General features: G+C 38.5%; 1 protein-coding gene across 1 annotated transcript in view; it reads right to left on the reverse strand.

Annotated features, from left to right (window-relative positions):
* GFM1 (G elongation factor mitochondrial 1) overlaps positions 1-18,205 on the reverse strand; it is a 45,638-nt gene extending 27,433 nt beyond the window's left edge. Inside the window, exons 1-9 of the mRNA XM_007086260.3 lie at positions 17,996-18,205; positions 16,604-16,756; positions 14,931-15,063; positions 14,288-14,492; positions 11,761-11,877; positions 8,357-8,507; positions 4,466-4,623; positions 3,804-3,888; positions 577-714 (exon numbers count right to left, since the gene is read on the reverse strand). Coding sequence (XP_007086322.1) covers positions 577-714; positions 3,804-3,888; positions 4,466-4,623; positions 8,357-8,507; positions 11,761-11,877; positions 14,288-14,492; positions 14,931-15,063; positions 16,604-16,756; positions 17,996-18,085 — 1,230 coding nt within the window. The 5' untranslated portion in view covers positions 18,086-18,205. The remainder of the gene's footprint in view (positions 1-576; positions 715-3,803; positions 3,889-4,465; positions 4,624-8,356; positions 8,508-11,760; positions 11,878-14,287; positions 14,493-14,930; positions 15,064-16,603; positions 16,757-17,995) is intronic.
* Positions 18,206-23,052: the final 4,847 nt, after the last annotated feature.

The raw sequence follows: 23,052 nt of genomic DNA on the forward strand, positions 1-23,052 counted from the left end.
CTAACACCTATTACACACTCTTTGTGATGGCAGTTCTTGAGAAAGGTGCTGAATCTTGTGTTCTGAGTCTTAGGGAACTAATTGTCCTTTCTCCTTAACCTTGGCCATTGAGGAAATACAGCTAATCACAAACAGTGGCATAAAATGTGTCCTTAACATCTAGTAATTTAGCCCATACCAAAGTGCGACATCAGAATTATAGCAGGGGCACCTGAGTGACTCAGTCGGTTAAGTGTCTGACTTCGGCTCAGGTCATGATCTCACAGTTCATGAGTTCAAGCCCCAGGGTGGACTCTGTGCTGATAGCTCGGAGCCTGGAGCCTGCTTCAGATTCTGTGTCTCCCTCTATCTCTGCCCTTCCCCTGCTCACACTCTCTCTCTCAAAAATAAATAAATGTTAAAAAAAAATAAAAAAAAAAGAATTATAGCATATCTAAGTAAAAAGGAAGAAGTTAGGAAAACACATTCAAGTAGAAGTGATTTTCTTGTGGGGCTCAGCATACCAAGAAGGAAGATCTATTTCATGTGAATTGCATTCGCGATATTTCTGATCTCCCAACAAGGACCTCTACTTGCCTCCATCATGTCGGCGTGCATGCGAACCAGCCGTTGCACCCGCACTTTCTTTCCCGTCCGCGTGTTACAGATGGTGTCACCCTTCTTCAGTTCTCCTTGATAATTGCGGACATATGTTAACTGTCCAAATCGCCCAGCCTAGAAGTCAAGATTGGGTAAGGGCAGAAAGAAGAAAAAAGAGATGTAAGAATCAAAATTAGGAGAAAAACTTCACAACAACCTCCAATTATTCCCTATCAATTTTAGTAGTATACTTTATATATGTGTTTTGGTTTATTGCCATAAAATACTTAAAAATATCAGCTTTGAATATACATGAGTTAAATGGTTGTTGCTGGTCTTTTTGGTATCACAATCCAAGATATTACTTCTGATTCTTCTGAAATAAAAATTAGAAAATAATTTTAAATTGTATATGTAATAAGGAAATATCCTTTTGCCTTCTAATATTATTTCATAAGTTCAGTTTAATACAATTAAGATGCAAACACAAATCAGTTATAATTATTGGAAAGACAATATATATTGGAAAGAGCAAAAATATTATCAGAAATGGTAAAGCTGTACTATACACCTAGAAAACCTTTGATAAGCACCTGGAAAGCTATACAAATAAGCATTTTTTTTTTTTTTTTTTGAGAGAGAGAGAGGGCACAATTGAGCAAGGGACAGAAAGAGAGGGAGAGAGGGTGAGAGGAAAGGAGAGAGAGAAGTGGGGGTCACCCAAAGCAGGGCTTGAACTCACGAACCGTGAGATTACAACCTGAGCCAAAGTCAGATGCTTAACCAACTGAGCCACCCAGATGCCCACAAAGAAGCATTCTTTAAAATAACTGAATATAAAATAATCAAGGATCAATTCCTCCTCAATCTTAACACTAACCAATTAGATATGCTTTAAAAGTTGCCAATTCTTCCCATGCTAATTTACAGGTTTAACACAATAGCAAAAAAATTCCCAAGAGGAATTTTTAAACATTTGATTAATGATTTTAAAATTCATTTAGAAGAATAAATGGATAAAAATAGAAATTTCTGAAGAATTAAGGCAATAAGAAGCTAACCCCGACTGATATAAAAATATATTAAATATTCCAAACTTAAAAAGTACAGAAGTACTATTAAAATGTCACTAACATTCTTTGCACAGCTAGAACAAACAATTCTAAAATTTGTATGGAACCACAAAATACCCTGAATAGCCAAGGCAATTCTGAAATTTTAACAAAAACAAAACAGGAGGCATGATGATTCTGGATTTCAAGCTACATGAAAATGCTATGTCATCAAGATGATATGGTCCTGGCAAAAAAACACACACATAGATCAATGGAACAGAACAGAGAACCCAGAAATGGACCCACAACTATAAGGTCAACTAATCTTCGACAAGGCGAGAAAGGAATAACCACTGGAGAAAAGACAGTCTCTTCAACAGATGGTGTTGGGAAAACCAGACAGCAACATGCAGAAGAATGAAACTGGACCACTTGCTCATACCAGACACAAAAATAAATTCAAAACGGATGAAAGACCTAGATGTGAGACAGGAGGCCATCAAAATCCTAAAGAACACAGGCAGCAACTTTTCGACGTTGGCTATAGCAACTTCTTACTAGACATGTCTCCGGAGACAAGGGAAACAAAAGCAAACATGAACTACTGAGACCTCATCAAAATAAAAAGTTTCTGCAGAGCCAAGGAAACAATCAGCAAAACTAAAAGGCAACCAACAGAATGGGAGAAGATATTTGCAATGACATATCTGATAAAGGCTTAGTATCCAAAATCTATAATGAATCTATCAAACACAACACCTAAAAACCAAACAACCCAGTTAAGAAATGAGCAAAAGACATGAAAAGACACTTTTCGAAAGAAGACATCCAGATGGCTGACACAAGAAAAGATGCTCAACATCATTCACCATCAGGGAAATACAAATCAAAACCACAGTGAGATATCCCCTCATACCAGTCAGAATGGCTGAAATTTATTAATAAGACAAGAAACAACAGGTGGTGGTAAGGATGCAGAGTGGAACCCTTTTGTGCTATTGGTGGGAATGCAAACTGGTGTATCCACTCTGGAGAACAGTATGGAGGTTCCTCAAAAAGTTAAAGATAGAACTACCCTATGATCCAGCAATTGCACTATTTGGTATTTACCCAAAGAATACAAAAGTACAGAGTCAAAGGGGTACATGCACCCCAATGTTTACAGCAGCATTAACTACAATAGCCAAACTCTCTCTCTCTCAAAAATAAACATTTAAAAAAATTCTTAAAATAAATAATACTCAATGCTGATAAAGATGCACTGAAATAATACATTACTCTGAGAGTATGACAGGAATCTGGCAAAAAAGCATTCATTCCTTTAATTCAGTAATCACCATTCCAGGAATCCTAAGAAGACATTCTTACATATATATATTTTTAAAAGCTTTACACATAAAAATTGTCACTGCAATGTTATTTGTACTTTTTAATTTAAAATTATCTTTTTCTTTTACAAGAAGTGTATTGTAAAAATTTTTTAATGAAAACTAAGAAAACGCCTCCAAAATATAATCCCGTTACAGAAATAACCACTCTTAACACTTCGAAATTATCTACCTTTTTTCTCCACTTACAGCATATGAATAGAAGCAACGACACCCTAACAAAAAGTACACCCCCGTACTCAAATCTTGGTTTCTAATATCATTCTTGATTTAAAAGAACCAAAGCACCTAGAGAAATGGTTGATTCTAGAGCTGGGACAGGGAGTACACATGATAAGCATGGGGGATCCTATAGTGCCACAAAGTCAGGAAGTATTCGAAAGAACACAGGAGCAACCGAAAGAGCTCCAATGGCCAAACCTGGGCAACAAAATAAATAACATACTATTCACTGTATCTCACAATAAATATCCATGAGGCCATATTGATATAAAGGAATGACTGAATAAAAATATAAATGGGGGAAAGAAGACAACACCCACATAACTGACAGTGGATACTGTTCCCTCAAGGGGGTAGAGCATAATTCCTCCCCCCTTAAGCATGGGCTGTGTACAGTAACTTCCTTCTAAAGAGGCTGTATGGAAGGCGGGGGGGGAGGGGGGAGCCTTTTAGCAGAGCAATCTGTAACCAAATCTTTCATAGTCATTTTGTAATAGGAAGAAAACCTTAAAAGAATATTTCTACATATAGCAATTAAATACATTAGAAAGCCACTTACCTCCAGTTTAAAAGCCAGGCCTACAAATGGGTGGGAACTGTTTCTTTCAGAGTTCATTAAGATTTTGTTTTTCTCTTTTGAGTCACTTAAAAGAAAAGTAAATCTGTGAGATGCAGTATTTGATACTTCTTGTATATCAATTTGTTTCATCAGAGTATTACCTGGGCAAAAGCACATGCATGCTAAACATTTATACCTCCCATAACTGAAATTTCACTGAAAGAGATGAGTAAGAATAACTTCTCAGGGCTTAATTACTACATTGTGACAGGACCAGAGTAGACTAAAAACACAGAAGTGCCAGTTTAAGAAAAGAAAAATAATCAATGAGACCTTTAAAAAGTTTGTTTCTCAAAGCTTTTTTTGGGGGGTATGACCAAAACCAGCTGGTCCCAAATGAAAAAATTTACTAATGATGCAAACCTTGGTAGATAATAAACCATACTTCTTTCTAACTCACAAACAGAATATGATATGGAAAGTGGTATAAAATTTTTCTAGATGTCAAAAGTGTTATCCAAATAGAAATGAGAGATTGATTTTAGTAAATTACAGGGAAAAAACCACAAACACAACTTAATCAAAAGAACCACTCTTAAATTCTTTCATAGTACGTGTTAAAATATTTGTGTATAAACTAAGATTCAATTTCCAAGACTTACTCGTCCTGATTGAGAATAGCATAATTTTGGACTTCAGATGGATTTGGGAGGTATTCTAAAACAGCATCTAGAAGGGGCTGAACTCCCTTGTTCTTCAAAGCACTTCCCAAAAAGACAGGAGTAAATGACCTATTTAGAGTAGCTCTTCGGATTGCACGCTACAAAAGAAAAAAAGTTTAATAATTACTAACTTTAAAAAAAGTTTTGTATTTCAAATCAATTACAAACTAACAAGTGAATAAAATGAACTGGTACTCGTTGGAGTACAGGCTATTGTGCAGACTAGAATCAGGTCCTCTATAACTTAAGGTCAAAATACAAGAAAAAAAAAAAATCAGTTCCTTTTTCAGGGCTAGGAAGCGATTCACTGTATAACCACTTTTGACACTCTTGCAGTGTCACTAATTTTCAATATGACCAAAAATACATACATACACATAAAAAAAGAGGCACACACACACAGAATTGTATAAACAGTACGCTAACAATTATGTAAAACATAAGGAAAAGTAAAACACACAATCTCTGGAAAGATACACCACAATCTATTAACTGGTAACCTGTTATCAGGAAGAGGCAGAGAACTAGGCAAATGGGAATCACATGCGAGATTTTTTCTTTACTGTATACTTTTGTATGTTTTTAAATGTTTAAAACAATGAAAAATAGCATCTATTAAAAAACGTTTAATTAACAGATTTTTCTTTTTTTAAAAATAACATACATACAGGAAGCCAAGGGTACAAATCACTCACAAATTAAGGGCCATGATTGTAACAGGCTCTAAAATAACAACCTCTAGGTCATACCCCACTCTATTGCAAGCACTATTAATGTGTCCCAGCTGTATGCCCCAGGTGGCCCTCCCAGCTAAGCAGGCCTCTGAGGAGCTGTAGGTCTTAGCAGCCGGAAGAGGTCAACAGCAGTGCTGTAGCCACAAGCCGCCACAGCAGAAATACAGAGCCAGTGTACAAGTCTTTCTCAGTCCTCATGAAAAAATAGAAAACTAGCTACTCCAAGAAACATGTACAATCACAATTTCCAAACAGCACCACAGTGAACAGTAGCATAACAGCTGCATACGATAAAGGGAGTATAAAATAGGGGAAAATATGCATAACAAGAAAGAAATTGCTATATGAAATTATCACAAAAGCTTGTTTTTGCTGTTGCTAGGATCCAGAAATGGCTACCTTACTAACGGCTTAGATTATCCCTATGCCACATGATCACAACTCAGACTTTCTGCCCCTCTCTCATATGCAAGTAGGGATGTAAAAGAATCTTACCACGTTTAGTTTAATTGAATAGAGAAAAACTTGAGGGTGGTAGATTTAACAAGAGGTTTATTTTTCCAAAAATTTTTCTTGTTTTCATAAGAATCACTTGCACAGTTGAAAGTTATTGCCTTTCCACTGTCCCTAATAATATATCCAATAATACATAAAGTATACCCATGTATCCTATGCAGAAAACAGTAAACAGAGCAGCCCTGAAACGACTAGGCTTAGAAAAGCCTGTTTGCAAGGCTGGCCCCCTGGAAGGTGTCTGGGAACCTGGATTTCAGGAGGGTTCCCAGCATTCCAAGAACCATGAATGGTTTGCTGGGCCTACAGTGTTTGCACAGTGTGGTGTAATGCTGAACACCTGCTTTCCTTCTGGGAGTCTGGAATATGGGTACACACTAGGCAGAGGATGTCTGTGACCAGCCCTTCATAACACCCAGGGCACTGAGTTTCCAGTAGCTGGGATTTCACAGGTGAGGTCACCACTCACTGCTGGAGGAATGAGGCCTGCCCCACCATGACTCCCCTGGGAAAGGACTCTTGGAAGCTTACACGTGGTTTCTTCTGGACTTTACCTCATGTGCCTTTACCCTTTGCCGGTTCTGCCTTGTATCCTTTCACTGTATTAAATCATAGTCATGAGTATGATAATGTGTTGAGAACCCTGGGTGATCCTCATGAATCACTGAACCAGGGAATGGTCTTGGGGATCTCTGACACAACCCCAGTAATAGATAAAATCCTAACTCTGCACTGAGGTTCCCAGGACACAATGCTTGACCTATACCTTCCTACATAGTTTGTGAATGCTAAAGGACTCAAGTTATGAGATATATTAAAGCATCCTCAGCTTCAATAGGGTTCTTCCCTTGTGCATCTGATCTACTATAACCCCCATGAGTACAAGGTCTTACACACAATAATTATTTACCTGATCTCTGCTAAGTGTACCATGTGGTTTGGTAAAATGAATGTTTTTTTAATGGTAAAATAAACATAGAATTTATCATTTTAATCAGTTTTCAGTATACAGCTCAGTGGCATTAAGTACATTTACACTGCTATGCTATGCCACCTCCACCTCTATCCATCTCCAGAACTTTTTCATCATCTCAAATTGAAACTCTGACCCATTAAACTCTCCACTCCGTAACGCACCCCTCTGCCACTGCCCCTGGTAACCACTACTTCTGTCTCTAGGAATTACGACTATTCTGGGTACCTCATGTAAGTGGAATCATACAATATTTGTCTTTTTGTGTCTAGTTTGTATCATTTGGCATGTCTTCATAGTTCATCCATGCTATAATGTGTATCAGAATCTCATTCCTTTTTAAGGCTGAATAATATTCCATTGCATGTACATACTCATTTTGTTTATCCATTCATCCACTGCTAAGCATTTGGATTGTTTACTGGTTTTTGCTATTGTGAATAGTGCTGTTATCAACACAGGTGTACAAAATACCTGTTTGAGTCCCTGCTTTCAATTATTTTGGATATTACCCAGAAGTGGAATCCCTGGATCATATGGTAGTTCTAGGTTTAATTTTTTTTTAAACAATGGCTATACTTTCTCTACAGTGACTGCATCACCTTACATTCCCACTAGCAATGCACAAGAGTTTCAATTTCTCCACATCCCTGCCAATACTGGTCATTTTACAGAAAATAACTAGGGATGCCTGAAAATATTTTATTTACCAGAAAATAACAGGAATGTCTGGGTGGCTCAGTGGATTAAGTGTCCGACTTTGGCTCAGGTCAAGATCTCGCCGTTTGTGAGTTTGAGCCCCGCCTCAGACTCTATGCTGACAGCTCAAAGCCTGGAGCCTGCTTTGGATTCTGTCTCCCTCTCTCTCTGCCCCTCCCCCACTCGCACTCTCTTTCTCTCAAAAATAAAAACATTAAAAAAAAAAGAAAGAAAGAAAAGAATATTAACAGAAAAAAATTGATTCTGGGTTTTTGGTTTTGTTTTTTTTTTTAAATAGCCATCCTCATAGATAAAGTGAAATATCATTATGGTTCTGATTTGCTTTCCCTAATGATTACTGATGCTGAGCATCTTTTTGGTTGCTTATTGACCATGTGTACGTCTCCTGTGGAAAAATTGTCTATTCAAAAAATAAATACCAGTCTCAGACAGATATCTTATTTTTATAGAACTAATTGATCAAGTGAAGAAATCTATACAGCCCTTCTAAATAGTACAATACTACACGTATCAACATTTAGTCTGCAAACATTTAACAGCCTTGTCTCTTAATCTGTCTTTATTGCTATAACGCTTCTATATTTATCTTCCTCTTTCTTAAGGTATACCCAAGAAGTTGGATGTTTAAATATCTTTTTTTTTTCCTATAACAAACTGTAACTGCTTTCCCATTTTAAGATGTTACAGAACTCCTTACTTAAAAAAAAAAGAGTTATATGTCACCGCCAAGTATTTTTCAAAAAAAAATCAACAATGTTAAATAAATTTGCTCAGATTTCATTAATAAAAGCCATGCATAAAAGCATCATGTCTTTTTCCCACAAAAAACAAACAACAAAAAACCCCACCGCCTTTTCTGGTTAATGTAAGACTTATTTTGAGAGCACTTGCCTTTAAATCAGAAATTGAGGGGATTTTTTCTTCCAGGAACATCTCACCAAGCTGCTCATCTGAATTGGCAACACATTCAATCAGCTCCTGCCGGTGGTCAGCTGCTGCTGCCCTGAATTCTGCTGGAATTTCCTCATATCGAACAATTTGACTAAGAAAAGAAATGCTTTGTGTTGCTATTTTAAGGATATTCAATTAAAAATAAAAAGCACCAGAAAAATGAAACTAGACCACTTTCTTACACCATTCACAAAAACAAACTCAAAATGGATAAAGGACCTGAATGTGAGACAGGAAACCATCAAAACCCTAGAGGAGAAAGGAGGAAAAGACCTCTCTGACCTAAGCCACAGCAATTTCTTGCTTGACACATCCCCAAGGGCAAGGGAATTAAAAGCAAAAATGAACTATTGGAATCTCATGAAGATAAAAAGCTTCTGCACAGCAAAGGAAACAATCAACAAAACTAAAAGGCAACAACGGAATGGGAAAAGATATTTGCAAATGACATATCGGACAAAGGGCTAGTATCCAAAATCTATAAAGAGCTCACCAAACTCCACACCCGAAAAACAAATAATCCAGTGAAGAAATGGGCAGAAAACATGAATAGACACTTTTCTAAAGAAGACATCCAGATGGCCAACAGGCACATCAAAAGATGCTCAACATCGCTCCTCATCAGGGAAATACAAATCAAAACCACACTCAGATATCACCTCACTCCAGTCAGAGTGACTAAAATGAAGAAATCAGGAGACTATAGATGCTGGAGAGCATGTGGAGAAATGGGAACCCTCTTGCACTGTTGGTGGGAATGCAAACTGGTGCAGCCGCTCTGGAAAACAGTGTGGAGGTTCCTCAAAAAATTAAAAACAGATCTACCCTGTGACCCAGCAATAGCACTGCTAGGAATTTACCCAAGAGATACAGGAGTGCTGATGCATAGGGGCACTTGTACCCCAATGTTTATAGCAGCACTCTCAACAATAGCTAAATTATGGAAAGAGCCTAAATGTCCATCAACCGACGAATGGATAAAGAAATTGTGGTTTATATACACAATGGAATACTACGTGGAAATGAGAAAGAATGAAATATGGCCCTTTGTAGCAATGTGGATGGAACTGGAGAGTGTGATGCTAAGTGAAATAAGCCATACAGAGAAAGACAGATACCATATGGTTTCACTCTTATGTGGATCCTGAGAAACTTAACAGAAACCCATGGGGGAGGGGAAGGAAAAAAAAAAAAAAAAAAAGAGGTTAGAGTGGGAGAGAGCCAAAGCATAAGAGACTGTTAAAAACTGAGAACAAACTGAGGGTTGATGGGGGGTGGGAGGGTGGGGAGGGTGGGTGATGGGTATTGAGGAGGGCACCTTTTGGGATGAGCACTGGGTGTTGTATGGAAACCAATTTGACAATAAATTTCATATTAAAATAAATAAATAAATAAAATTAAAAAAATAAAAAGCACCAATGAAAAAGATGAACCCTAATGGCTAAATTTTTTTTAGATGAGAAAGAACTCTGATATATTTGCATTAAAATGAAATGTAAAGACTAACTTTAAAATTTACACAAAGGTTGTACTACTAGTAAATGTAAGAGCCAAGATTCAAAGCCAATCTGACTCCAAAGCTCATATGACTCTTGAAAATTCTATTAACCAAATTAACCAGAACATTGTAGTCACTAACAAGCAGAAATAGAGACCTCTCTTTCTATTATTAACAAACCCAATTACAGAATATTAACACAGAATACATTAATTTGCAGTAAAAAAAAGGTTAGTAAATATGACAAACTCTTCAACCTTTACCCCAGGTTCTCCATTCCTCTAGGGGATGAATAGGTAAGACTCACAAATAAAATATACACAACTGAGAAATGGATATACTTGATGTTTAAAAACATCAGTCTCAAAGACTTTCAAAGTATTTCTTTAAAAATGGAAACTAATTTCAAAAAAGTAAGCTTTTCAGAAAACATGTTCCTAAAAAAAATAAAAGAAGTCAACTGCAAATAGTCAGAATATAATTCTTACTATCCTAAAGAATGGTCTTCACAGCCTTCAGATCGTAATTTCATCCTTCCTGTCAAGCTCCCTGGTTCTTACTCTTTGGGGGTCAGAATCATCTGTGGAGGGTTTTCAAAATTTACATACCCAGTGGTCTAGGGCTGGAAGAGGGTTCAGGTATGTTAAGAAATTTCATCTGTGGTGGGAGCATACAACAAAGTTTAAGAGCCTCTACTTTAGAAGACAAATGTGTGCCCTGGTAATTCTGGGAAAGTGGATTTATTCATTCATTTACAAATATTTTTTGAATACTTATGTACTAGGAAGTTCTAGGGCTGGGGACACAGCACTGAATAAACTTTATTAAAATATCTCTGTTCTCTTGACCTCACATCCTAAGAAATAGATGGTCACACAAAAAGTGAGAGAACCGCCTATATTCTTTCTCTGCCTACAAGACAGCTGAGGACAAATGATAGTTAACTGATCACAACACCCTTCACCCACCTGCCAGCCTAGCAATCCCAGTTTCACAGCAGAGAAGGAAAACCTCTCAGGAATTATGTTTGGAGAAACTGCCACGGGGGGCCACTCCTCATAAGGAAGGGTAGTTTATGATTTCCCACATTGTCCAAAACAGTGCCACTCAAAGTGTGGTCTGTAGATCTACAATGGCAGCAGCACCTGGGAGCTTTCTAGAAATGCAAATTCCAGGCTCCACCCTAGATCTACTGAATAAGAATCTTCTGGAGGTGCATCGAGGAATGTGCTTTAACAACTTTCAGGTGATTTTTCTGAATGTCAAAGTTTGAAAACCACTGGGAAATTACAGTGTTTTGTATGCAGAGGCCACTCAAAAGGTGACTGATGGACCAAGTACCAGGTCAAAAAATTACCAATTTGCTTCTTATATTACCCAAACCACATATGTACTATTTTTAACTGCTACTACATATTATCCTTTTATCTTTATAATCTCATAAAGTAGGTAGAGCACTTATGATCCATGTATTCTTCCCAGATTTTATCACAATACCCAGGACATAGCAGCTGCTCCATAAAACTCTGCAGAAAGAATGAACAAAAATGAACAAGTAGAAAAAGAGATCTATTACTAGCTGGAGCTGAACGCCTCCTTTTACCATACCATGCATGTCACAACATGATACAAATTACCCAAAAAGTAACATACTCTCCCTTGGAATAAATACTAAGCAAAATGGGAAGCAACTAGGATTAAAGGCATTAAAACAAAGTCATTTTGAAGTATAGTCCTCCAGCCACATTTTAAAAAGATGTTTTCTCTGTGTTTAAAGAACTCATCCTTTTCCTTTTCTTTGATGCTTTTTAAAATGTAAGATTTTAGTAACATATTTCTAACTTACCCAAAGTCTCCATCGAAGTAAATGGCTCGTTCCTCAATAAGATCTATTACACCTTTAAAATCACCCTCCAAACCAATGGGTATCTGCACAAATGCTGCATTATGACTCAGTTTAGACCTGAAAAATAAAAATACATAGTTTACTTCATTTTTTTCTCCCTAAATCCCTTTGAAACAACAAAAATACATCAATGGCAGATGTTGTGGAACTGGGAGGGAAGATATAAAACAGTTGGGAACAGCCAAACTCATCAAGCTCAGAAAGCCAAAACCCTATTTAGGCAACAAAAGAACTCTAAAATAAGTGTTTTCCCATCAGACCCCCAGAATACTCTGGATTAAAAACAGAAGGGGGAAGAACAAGTCAATGGTGGTTGGTCAGAAAATTAAAGCACAGTGGGAAGTGGGATCACCTTGCCCAACTCTCATTCTTAGACCAGCTGACTTTAGCAAGCAGACTATAGCTAGCTGAAGAGGAAATTCTTACAGGAGACCTCTGAGTGTGTGTGTTAAAAATCAGACACTCACCGTTAGATTGTACCCTTTTTTTTTTTAATTTTTATTTTTTTTTAACGTTGACTTATTTTTGAGACAGAGAGAGACACAGCATGAACAGGGGAGGGGCAGAGAGAGAGGGAGACACAGAATCGGAAGCAGGCTCCAGGCTCTGAGCCTTCAGCCCAGAGCCCGATGCGGGGCTCGAACTCGCGGACCACGAGATCGTGACCTGAGCTGAAGTCGGACGCTTAACCGACTGAGCCACCCAGGCGCCCCTAGGTTGTACCCTTTATCAGACACGATCACTGAAGGGATTCAGTAGCAGGAATTCTCACTCAAGAAGAAATACGCTCTAGCTACCATTGTTAAGTCTACGCTCTAGGCTCCCATGTATAGCTATGGATAGGTAACTAAGAATCACCAAATATTTGAAGGTTACCAATAACTTAAAAGAGAGGTGTGAGCTCAAAAACCAGTACCAAATTCCAAGGAGAGAGTTACTAAAAGGAAAGAAAATGTAAAGACCTGAGAAGTAATCACCACTATTAATAAAGATGTTGCGATAAAAGAGAAGGATTATGGAAATTAATTACACAATTGCAGAAAAAGAAAAACAACAGGCTAAATAACAGAAGGGACACACATGACTATCAGATTTATGATCTGGAAGACTGACCTCAAGAATTCTCTCATAACCCAATCCAAAATGAGAAGAGAAAAAGATGTAGGAGAATGTACAGTAGAAAAGTTAATACATGGACACCGGAACCAGAAGAACAGATGTTAGAATTTCTAACATCTGTTTAATGAGAGATACAGAATGCAGATAAAAGGGAGTAGAGCAGAAAAAGAGCCGCAGTAGTCAAATGCTAAAAGAGAATTTTCCTGGAATTCAGACAAAGACTTGGTGGAAACAGTCCATCTCTTGCCAAGCACAAATAAAATAGAAGTAATAAGGACAAAAACTGAAAACACTGTGTTTTGCCAGGAAAATATTACAAATACCCAATAAAGAAGAATTTCATGTTCATATTCCCAAATACAATCACTTCCATCAGGCACACACAGCAATGCTCTCACTTGGAAGTTCCTCAATACCGATCTTGTCACCAGACACATCACTCTTTGTCTCTCTACTACTCAAACTTGACTGTCTATTTTCATCAGCTCTGCCATGTGAATTGTAGCTAGGAACTTGGCAGCTACATTTACACGTCTACAAAAAGTGCAAAGTGAAACTTCAACTCTTTTCAAAGGCTATGTGAAATATACAGTATTGGGCAAAAGGTACAATGCTACAACTACTACTAAGTTACATCTGCTACAGAAAGGAAGTGTTACTCTTAGCAAATATGTTACCATATGAACCCAAGGGACTATATACCATACTATTTATGGATGTTAATTAAAATTCCTCATGTAAAGGTTAAAATAGGTGATGATTCTCTAGGTTTGTCTAAATAAACTACTTTCAAAATCTACTCTAGATTATTTCTCTAATCACAGCAAAACAGTGAATTGCCAGATTGTTTTCTGAACTCACCTCAAACCTCCCTACAGTTTAAGTCATATTTTCCCCGTTTTACAGAGAAGGTAGTTGATGAGATTACAACCACAAAACAAACTATTGACATCAATCTTTCTTTCTTTAAGTTTTTAAAAAATGTTTTATTTATTTTTGAGAGAGACAGAGACAGAGTATAAGTGGGGAGGGTCAGAGAGGAAGACACAGAATCTGAAGCAGGCTCCAGGCTTTGAGCCAGCACAGAGCCCAACACAGGGCTTGAACTCCTGAACCATGACCTGAGCTGAAGATCATGACTTGAGCTGAAGTCAGATGCTTAACTGACTGAGTCACCCAGGCACCCCTGACTTCAGTGTTTCTTTTACTAAGTGACTCACATAAATATATTTTTTAGAGAAAAAAAAAAAATAGGAATAAAGCTTAATGACACTGAATTAATTGTCCTTCTGGACATAAACTTTCTTATCCAGATCATCCCAGCCCCTCCTGTTCTAAGGCTCAGTACCTCATTTGCTGCAGGGCCCTGGCTGGGTTGGAGCCCGTTCGGTCCAATTTGTTAATGAAAGTTAGAAATGGAACATTATAGCGCTTCATCTGACGATTAACAGTCATGGTCTGGCACTGCACCCCTCCAACAGCACAGAGAACAAGGACTGCACCATCCAACACTCTCAGGGCCCTTTCAACTTCTATTGTGAAGTCCACGTGTCCTAAATGAGACAAAGTGTGTGAGGTCTTAAAGAGCAGTATGAATTTTTATAACATGCACAATTATACGTTTTTATATCTCTGCTCAGGACATAAGCCTTCTAATTAAAATGTGGATTTTTTCAACCACCATACCATTTACTAACCATGAGGTCCAGGGACCCAACTCTCCAAAAAACTACTAGGGCACGGGGCACCTTTAAATCAGCTACAGCTTGTAACAAGCAAGAACCTTTATAACTCACAGTTTATTTGTACTATTTTTCAAGGGAACCGCATAAGGATGAAGTGCTCTAGGTCCCAAGTCAGATTTCTCTAACAGGAATTCACAGTCACACTTCTGAGTATTATTTGACACTCAAAAATAAGCTGGGTCATAATAAAGAACTAAATGTGCTTTTGTCAAAACAAGCTGCAATAAAACCAAGAATTCAACTCACCAGGAGTATCTATAATGTTGATATTGACATCTTTCCACATGGTATAGGTGGCTGCTGACTGAATAGTGATTCCTCTTTGTCTCTCTAGTTCCATGGAATCCATGACAGCACCAACTCCATCTTTACCTTTCACCTAAACACAAACACAGCAATTCAGATTTCCCTGTCCCTGCATCCCAAGGAGAGAAATCTTTACTGAGAAGGAACTAGAACACACACAGTTAACTGATGCAATTTTTCGAGAAGGCTATCACCAAACCATGTCTTGTGAAATAGAAGAGTGATTCCAGGTTTTGCCCTCTATTTACTGCCTCTCTTTTCATTGTTATTCTCAGCACTACTAACATAGAGCTATCACCTCAGTCTTAGAGCCAACCTTGTTTCCTTCACACTGTTCCTGCCCACCAGGCTTGTGGCAGTCCATGAGCAGAAGTTCAGAGAACAGATTTTTCCCTGCTCTACTACATGTGGATTTTGAGTCCTAGGTGGGAAGGATTCAGCTTTCCACGTACTTGTGATTTAACAAGATGAGATTCCTCTGAAGAAATGGAAAGTTATTCAATGTTACGGTAATTTCTTCAGGAGACTTTAAAGTTACAAAAAATCGTTTTCTTTTCTTTTCTTTTCCCCTCTCTCTCAGTAATGTATCTGTCTGCCCACCATCAGGTCACAGCTGAGGTGGGGCCTGACCACGCCTCCAGATCCAAATGTGGATTCTATGCCCAAGGCAGCAGGTGAGCCTGGGCACACCAGGGGAAGTGCTGTTGGGCTGCCAGCACTTTGAGAAGTCCCAAGGGCCACCCCCCAAGCCCCAAGCCACACTCATTGGCAGGTGGGAGGGGAGCTGCATCCCAAGTGTGGGGGCACAGGCCTCATCCTCACAGCAGGCAGGCAGAAAGCACAAGGGGGCCCCTGCCTCACAAAGGGCATTTATGGAAACGAGGGGGGTGGAGGCTGGTGCAGAGTCTTCCCGCTGCAGCTGTGAGTTGCAGGGCTCGGACACAGTGTTCCAGGAGTCCATGTGGTGGCAAGGCACTTCTGCTCCCAACTGTCCAGGGAGGCCCTGGCTTCCAGATGCACTTCCGGAAACACTTGTCCTGCATCCTCCACAGCAGCTCCTGCCCCATAGCCACAGCAACCTGCACCTTCACCTGCTCCATGCTGAGCCCCGGGTCCAGTTTGCCACCGCTGGACTCCCTAAATCTGACCCCAAACCAGTCACCACTGCTCCACAAAATCCAAAAAAAAATTTTTTTGACACGTATATTTTGTAACTATAATCATACTACATACAGTTTTAAAGTGCTTTTCCACTTTATAAACATCTCTCCATAACATTAAAAATTATGTAAATACTACTTTAACAGCTGCTTAACACATCACATGACTTTTTAATTGAAGTATAATTAACGATGTTACATTAGTTGCAGGGGGACTTAACATTCCTAAAAGACAATTTACTGACAATCTACACAGTGATGGTCTCTAGGAGGATTCCTCACAACCACACTGCAAGCCAGTATGAACTATCCCGTTTGTGGCAGGTCTCTGACTAAAGGTCCACTGTTACCATTCATTTAATCTTTCAGGTTTTGTAATGTTTATTAAATCGTAACGACCAAACAATTAAAACCAAGCTCTCGCTAACCTGGAATCAACCATGAACCACATACCTCATGCATCTTTGCAATTCTGCCAGTGTAGTAAAGCACTCGTTCTGTTAATGTAGTTTTCCCTGAATCAATGTGAGCTGAGATTCCAATATTTCGTATCTTTTCATTAGGAATCACCCCTGATGAACACCATCGGCAGACTTTCCAATTAACCTGAAAAAATAGGAGAGCTTGTATCAACGCACTTTCTGTAAGAGATAACAATGGGCAATTAGAATTTGGTTGGTTGGTATCTTTCTACCAATGTATCTCAATGGACACCAAACATCATTTGAGATAGCTTGGAAAAGCAAAAGAAGGAATGAATGCCTCAACCTATGACTCTTGTAACCAAAGGAGAAACTACAAGAGAAGACAGAAGGGATACACACATTCTTAACAATAAATAAATCTGAGAAGATATACAGGTATCAAAGAAGCTAATTAATTAAATAAAAGGGGACAGATACTTTTCCAAATGTTACAGGTTTGAAATTATACGCTGGGGCTGATAAAACCAGAAAGACAATTTCCAACAAGTACTTTAATAAGAAATAGTTTTTAGTTTAAATTTTACTTTGATTTTTTTCTCCCTTCTCCCTTACTGTAGTGTAGTCCACAGCTAGCAAGGATGTTTGCAGTCTCCAAGGTAGCCTACGAAAAAATTTCCAATTCCTTCTGTACAAAAACAATCACTCTTTAAAAACTTTATTTTATTCTGGTGGGGGTGAGGGTAAGGGAGAATCCTGCATTTTATGGAATCAGGACACAATATAAGCCTCTATCTATAGGACTGCATATCCAAAATGTACTGCAGCACTTCTGAGGAAAGGAAAACAGGAGACCTTAGAAAAGGCGGGCAAATACTAAATGGTTTCTGGTGGACACTTAGACAAAATTCCATGAATATCAGCAAGGAAAGCAAACGATGTTTGCATAGTAGTAAAGGCTCAGGTCCTACCCAATCCTACTCCATTCTGCAACCTCCGCAAAAGACAGAAATGCAAAGAAAAGTACCGGGAGGTTTGAACGCCAAATCAAATAACCCAGCCCAAGGACACTGTGCAGTGAAAAGAGCACTAGATGATCAGTCAGAAGCCCGGAGTTCGAACCCTGAGCACACTAATTTTTCAGCTGGTCTGACCTTCACTCCAGTCACTTCTCTTTAAGGTATACCAAAAAGAGGCTTAACCATAATCGGTGGCCTTGTCCACTCTCCCAAGGTACTGAGACGCAGCTCACGAACGAGAACATGTGCAGGTACCGAAAGGCTTTTCAGCACTGAGGCACGACAGCTCCTTTCCGGAGCTGTCAGGAGGTCCCAGGGAAGAAATCACTGTTCCCTAGCCCTGGAGAACAGCAAAGTCCCGTCCGCAGTCCCTGGTTCGGTCTCGCCTCCCCGGGCTCTAGTACCTGCTTCCCCTGCCATCCCAGGCTGGCGGGGACCCGCGGGAGCGGCCCACGCCCCAGAGCCGCGGCGACGGCTGCTCCCAGCAACCTCATTGAGGCGAGCGCAGAACTGGTGTAAAGGTCCGGTGGCTCTGGGTCTGCTCAGCAACCAGCTCCACAACTGGAAGCGTTCAAAGTCACGCCGGCAATCAGCGCCGGCAGAGCGCATCCGGGGCGAAGGACGCTAGGGAGGCGAGAGGAAGGGAAAGAGAGGCTTCCGGACCTCAGAGCCGAACAGCGCCTTCCGACACCTGGGCGCCCTCTGTAGACTTGGAAGAGAAAGTGTCGTCGCTTTGACCAGCTAACCAAACATTTGCATGCTCCCGGAAGGACGAAACCTTTTAAACATGGTTGTTTTGCGTATTCATTGTTGCTGTCATGTCTCTTGTGTGGGTTTGAAATTTTTCATAACTTCAAAAAAATCTGAAATAGATTCCCCTCCATCAAAGTGCCTAGAAGGTCCTGCTTGAACAGCCCCACCAAGATAGCAATGTGGAGAAATGTTTGCAACAGAATTTTAAGTGGAAAAAAATGCAAAATTATTATCTATGTCATTACAAATACGAAAAAAAAAAAAAAATGACCTGTAAGACATGACCTGAAAAGAACGTGGAAAAATTAACTATCAATTACAGGTGGTTTTTTTTGTTTGTTTTTTTTTTCTCATTTCAAGAAGTTCATTGTTTGATGTTAAATGTTACATGTTCAGTACTTATGGAAGACCGCATCTTTGGCGATTCCACTTGGATGTCTTAGGAGTATCTCGCACTCTGTATGTCTAAAACAGAGCTTCTGCTCTTCCTCCCAAAATCTTCTGCAGTCTTTATCTCGTGAATGGAAACTCCATTCGAGTTGCCCTGACCAAAAATGTTAGTCACTTCGACACCACTCTCTGACAGCTCTGGTGTAATCTGTCAGTTTATTCTATAGGCACCACCTTCAAAACTAGGTCTAGAACCTGACCTTGTCTCCCCACCTCTCAACACTGCCATCTCTCAACCTAATTGCTGTATAACAGATTTCCTAAAGGATCTCACTGCTTCTGCCCCAAGGCAGTTCAGTCTATTCTCAACACTGTGACTAGAGGGCTCCTTTTAAGCCAGACCATGTCATTTCTCTGATGAAAATACTCCAGTGAGTTCATTGTTCCTGTTATCTCTACTTGTAGGTTCAAAATTTTTCATAATTAAAAACAAAAATCTGCAATGGTTTCCCCTTCCCCTCAGAGAAAGTGCTGCCAAGGGCCCTGCTTGAGCAGCCAGGCTAACATGGCTGTATTTCCCTTGCTGGTTTTGCTCCAGCCACATTGGCCTCCTTGCTGGTCCTCATATGACCAGACTTTGCTCTTCCCTAAATAGTGTAGTAGCTTTTTCCTTTATTTTCTTTCTCTGTTCAAATAGCCTTATCAATGAGGTGTTCCATAAGGAACTCTTCTAAAACAGAGGGCTCCTCCCTTAATATCTTCCGATGCTGTTTCATTTTCCTTCCTTCCTATACCTGTTTATTGTCTGACTCTCCCAATGGGAATAAGTTCCATAAGCAGAGTGATTTGGTTTTGTTAATTGCTGTATCCCTTAGCATGTGTTAGGTGCTCCACAAGTATTTGTTAAATGAATGTGTGAATGAGAACAAATAAACAGAAATCAAATTACAAGAGCCAAGAAAAGAAAAACCAAAATCTCAATGATGAATTTCAAATTTACTTTTTGTAAATCATCCATGTATTAATTTGCAATAAAGGATTTGTAAGCTGATTTGAGGAATAAATCCATTAACGTTGAACATAACTTTAAAACATTTTTTATGGACTTTCAAAAATTTACTCTTTATAAACCTTTATATGTATTTGTTTAAAATATATAAATTAAATACATAATTATGAAAATTATAATAAAATTAAACTTTAATAGTTTCTTTAAGTAAAAATTCATACTCATTATCTTGTGTGTATACATATATATTCATTTTTCTGTAATTACTATACCAAATATACTTAATTAAGCATTTTTAACCAAAGTAATCAACTTTTCTCTACTCCAAAGAGAAAACTGAAAGGCAGAAAACCAAGAGCTGTCTAGCTAAATTTTTGAGTACATATTATAAAGTTTTAAAGTGACAAAATACACATATATAATATCATCCAAAGCATTTCCACACTCTTAATTCATAGTCATTTTATAATGTATAATAAAATTGAAACTATCTCTAGTGACCAAAACCTTGTATCCATTTTTACTTAGAAGTTGTCCAAGTTTCATCCAAGAATTAATTTAATTTTTTCTTAGGTCTGGAAAAGTTAACTGGGGATCTGAAAAATTACATTTTTAACTATCACATTCAGTCCTTATAATTGATAGCATTATCATAATCTTATAAGATTAACCCCCCCCCCTTAGAAGACATCTGTGTTACAATTTTATTTAAACATCATTTTATATTTTGTAATCTTAATGGAGTCAATGATAACTTATACTTGACCCATAAGACCAATACAGGAAATTTGTAAAGTTGTTTTGGGTTTTTTTTTTGAGAGACACACACAGAGTGTGAGTGGGGGGGCGGGGGGGGGGCAGTGAAAGAGGGAGACACAGAATCTGGAACAGGCTCTAGGCTCTGAGCTGTCAGCAAAGAACCTGACCTGCGGCTTGAACTCAGGAACCGTGAGATCACGACCTGAGCTGAAGTTGGAAGCTTAACCAACTGAGCCACCCAGGTGCCCCAGAAATTTGTAAACTTTAAATGAGAAGTTCAACCTTAGTTTTATATAAACTAGTAGATTTTATTAGCATTAATTTTATATAATAAAAACTGGAAGAAGACATATAGTTGATTTTAAATAGCCATTCATTTACCCAGATCCATCCACTTATCAGAAATATTTCATAAAGCTTTTTAAAAAAACATTTTATAAACCTTATATTCATAATCATTAAATCATATTTAAATCTTTTTTAATGTTTATTTAGTTTTGAGACAGATATAGAACATGAATGGGGGAGGGTCAGAGAGAGGGAGACAGAGAATCTGAAGCAGGCTCCAGACTCCAAGCTGTCAGCACAGAGCCCAACGTGGGGATCAAACTCACAGACCGTGAGATCATGACATGAGCTGACGTCGGATGCTTAACCAAGTGAGCTACCCAGGCACCCCTCATTAAATCATATTTAAAAGCTCCTCTTTTATCTTTAATCATACTAACAAAATCTATTTAACAAAAGCTATTACTTAAACTGTCCATATTTTTATGCAAAAGCAGCACAAATAGTTTATTAGCTTTTTTCTCTTAGACATTTTAGATTATTTGGTGTAGATATTCCTAGATTGCACATATGACAGAATGACTTTTTTTTTAATTCATCTTTAAAAATTTTCAAATGGGAGGAAAAAATAGGGAGAGAAGTAGAAAAGATGGTGAGCCAGATGGCATATTAAAAAATTTGAGTTTGAGGGGCACCTGGCTGACTCAGCAGTAGAGCAAGCAACTCTTGAGCTCGGCGTTGTAGGTTTGAGCCCTACATTGGGTGTAGAGATTACTTTAAAAAATTAAAAATCTTAAAAAAAATGTGAGGTTTGATGAGGTTTTTTGGGGGTGACAGTCGGATTCGTGGGGTCCAGAGCTGACAACCAAGAAAGAATTCTTGAAGACGTCTTTGGTGCAAAAAGGTGATTTTATTTAAAGCATGGGGACAGGTCCCTTGGGCAGAAAGAGCTGCCCTGGGACCATGAAGAGAGACTGGTTTTATACTATGGAGTTGGGGGGAGGTAAAGTCCAGGGGAAGTTTCCAGTGAGATTTTCATCTGCTAAAGAAAACTCACAGGATACTGGAGACCTAGCTATTGTCAAGCTAAGGTTGTTTTCCCTCTAGCAAAGCAATATCACACATATCCCACCTGGGGATGGGGGTGGGGTGTTTGTGGACTGTCAGCTTGCCTTATGCTCCCTCATCAAGGTTGAGCAATAATCTATTGGTATTAGGCAGTGGCCAAACAGGAAGTGGTTAGAAGGTCTCCACTAATTAGAGCTAAGGGAGACTTATAGAGAAGAGGCAAATTATTTATATTATTTATATATTATTTACTTATATTTACATTATTTATTATTTATTTATTATTTATATTTATTATTTATAAAGCAATTATTTGTTTGGCTGTAGTTTAACTGGTTGCCTTATATGGGAAAGCCTAGTTGGCTATGATTAGATGTCTTTAGGTTTCAATTTCTTAACTTTGAGGCATTATAGGTTTGTTTTGGTTTGCTTACATGTACTACTAAAGCTTTAAAGCCTCAGTCTAATAGTTTCCTTGTTTAATTAATAATATAAATATGAAAGTATTCCTGTAAAAGCTAATTACTTTCCCTCTTCAATACAGGATAAAGTTTAAATATAAGCCATACAAAGCTCTGAAGTATGGAAATAAAAGATGGCCAGTCTTCTACATTAACAAAGTGGTCTCCTTTAGACAAATAACACAAAGGCTCTCCTGAGGTTTTGTTTCTTTGTTGTTTCTTTGATATTGTTCTTCAAGGTGCCTCTCAAGTGCAAGTCTTGTTTATATCCAAGTTCCCCAGAATGGACATTACAATTCTCTCCTAAATTATGCCAGGAGGTAGTACAAGTCTATTAGGTGACAAACCCATGAAAAACTGCCTGGTGTTCTATCAAATGTAAAACACTGCTATGTTTGTCTCAGGCTTTAACCCTAATGTTAAACCACATTACTGACCTGAGAAACATGGTTAGAAGGCAACATGGGTGGATAGAAGGTCTCTCCCAAAGCAAACTTCTCATGCAACTGACAAGACTGAGGAAAGTTTTCACAGACAAATAATATAAGATGGTGGGCAAGTAGAAGATAGGAGATGGTGTTTAAAGTCAAATTCACGAGAGGACACCAAAGTCTGATCAGAATCCCCAAACCCCAAGAGACAATAAGCATAACACTGGAGACTAAGAGATCATCAGAACGCGAATTTACTGCAAGATCCATGTAATCAGGGACAGAGGGTTCTCAAGAGGTCT

This window comes from Panthera tigris, chromosome C2, assembly GCF_018350195.1.
Source record: "Panthera tigris isolate Pti1 chromosome C2, P.tigris_Pti1_mat1.1, whole genome shotgun sequence".
Lineage (NCBI taxonomy): Eukaryota > Metazoa > Chordata > Mammalia > Carnivora > Felidae > Panthera > Panthera tigris.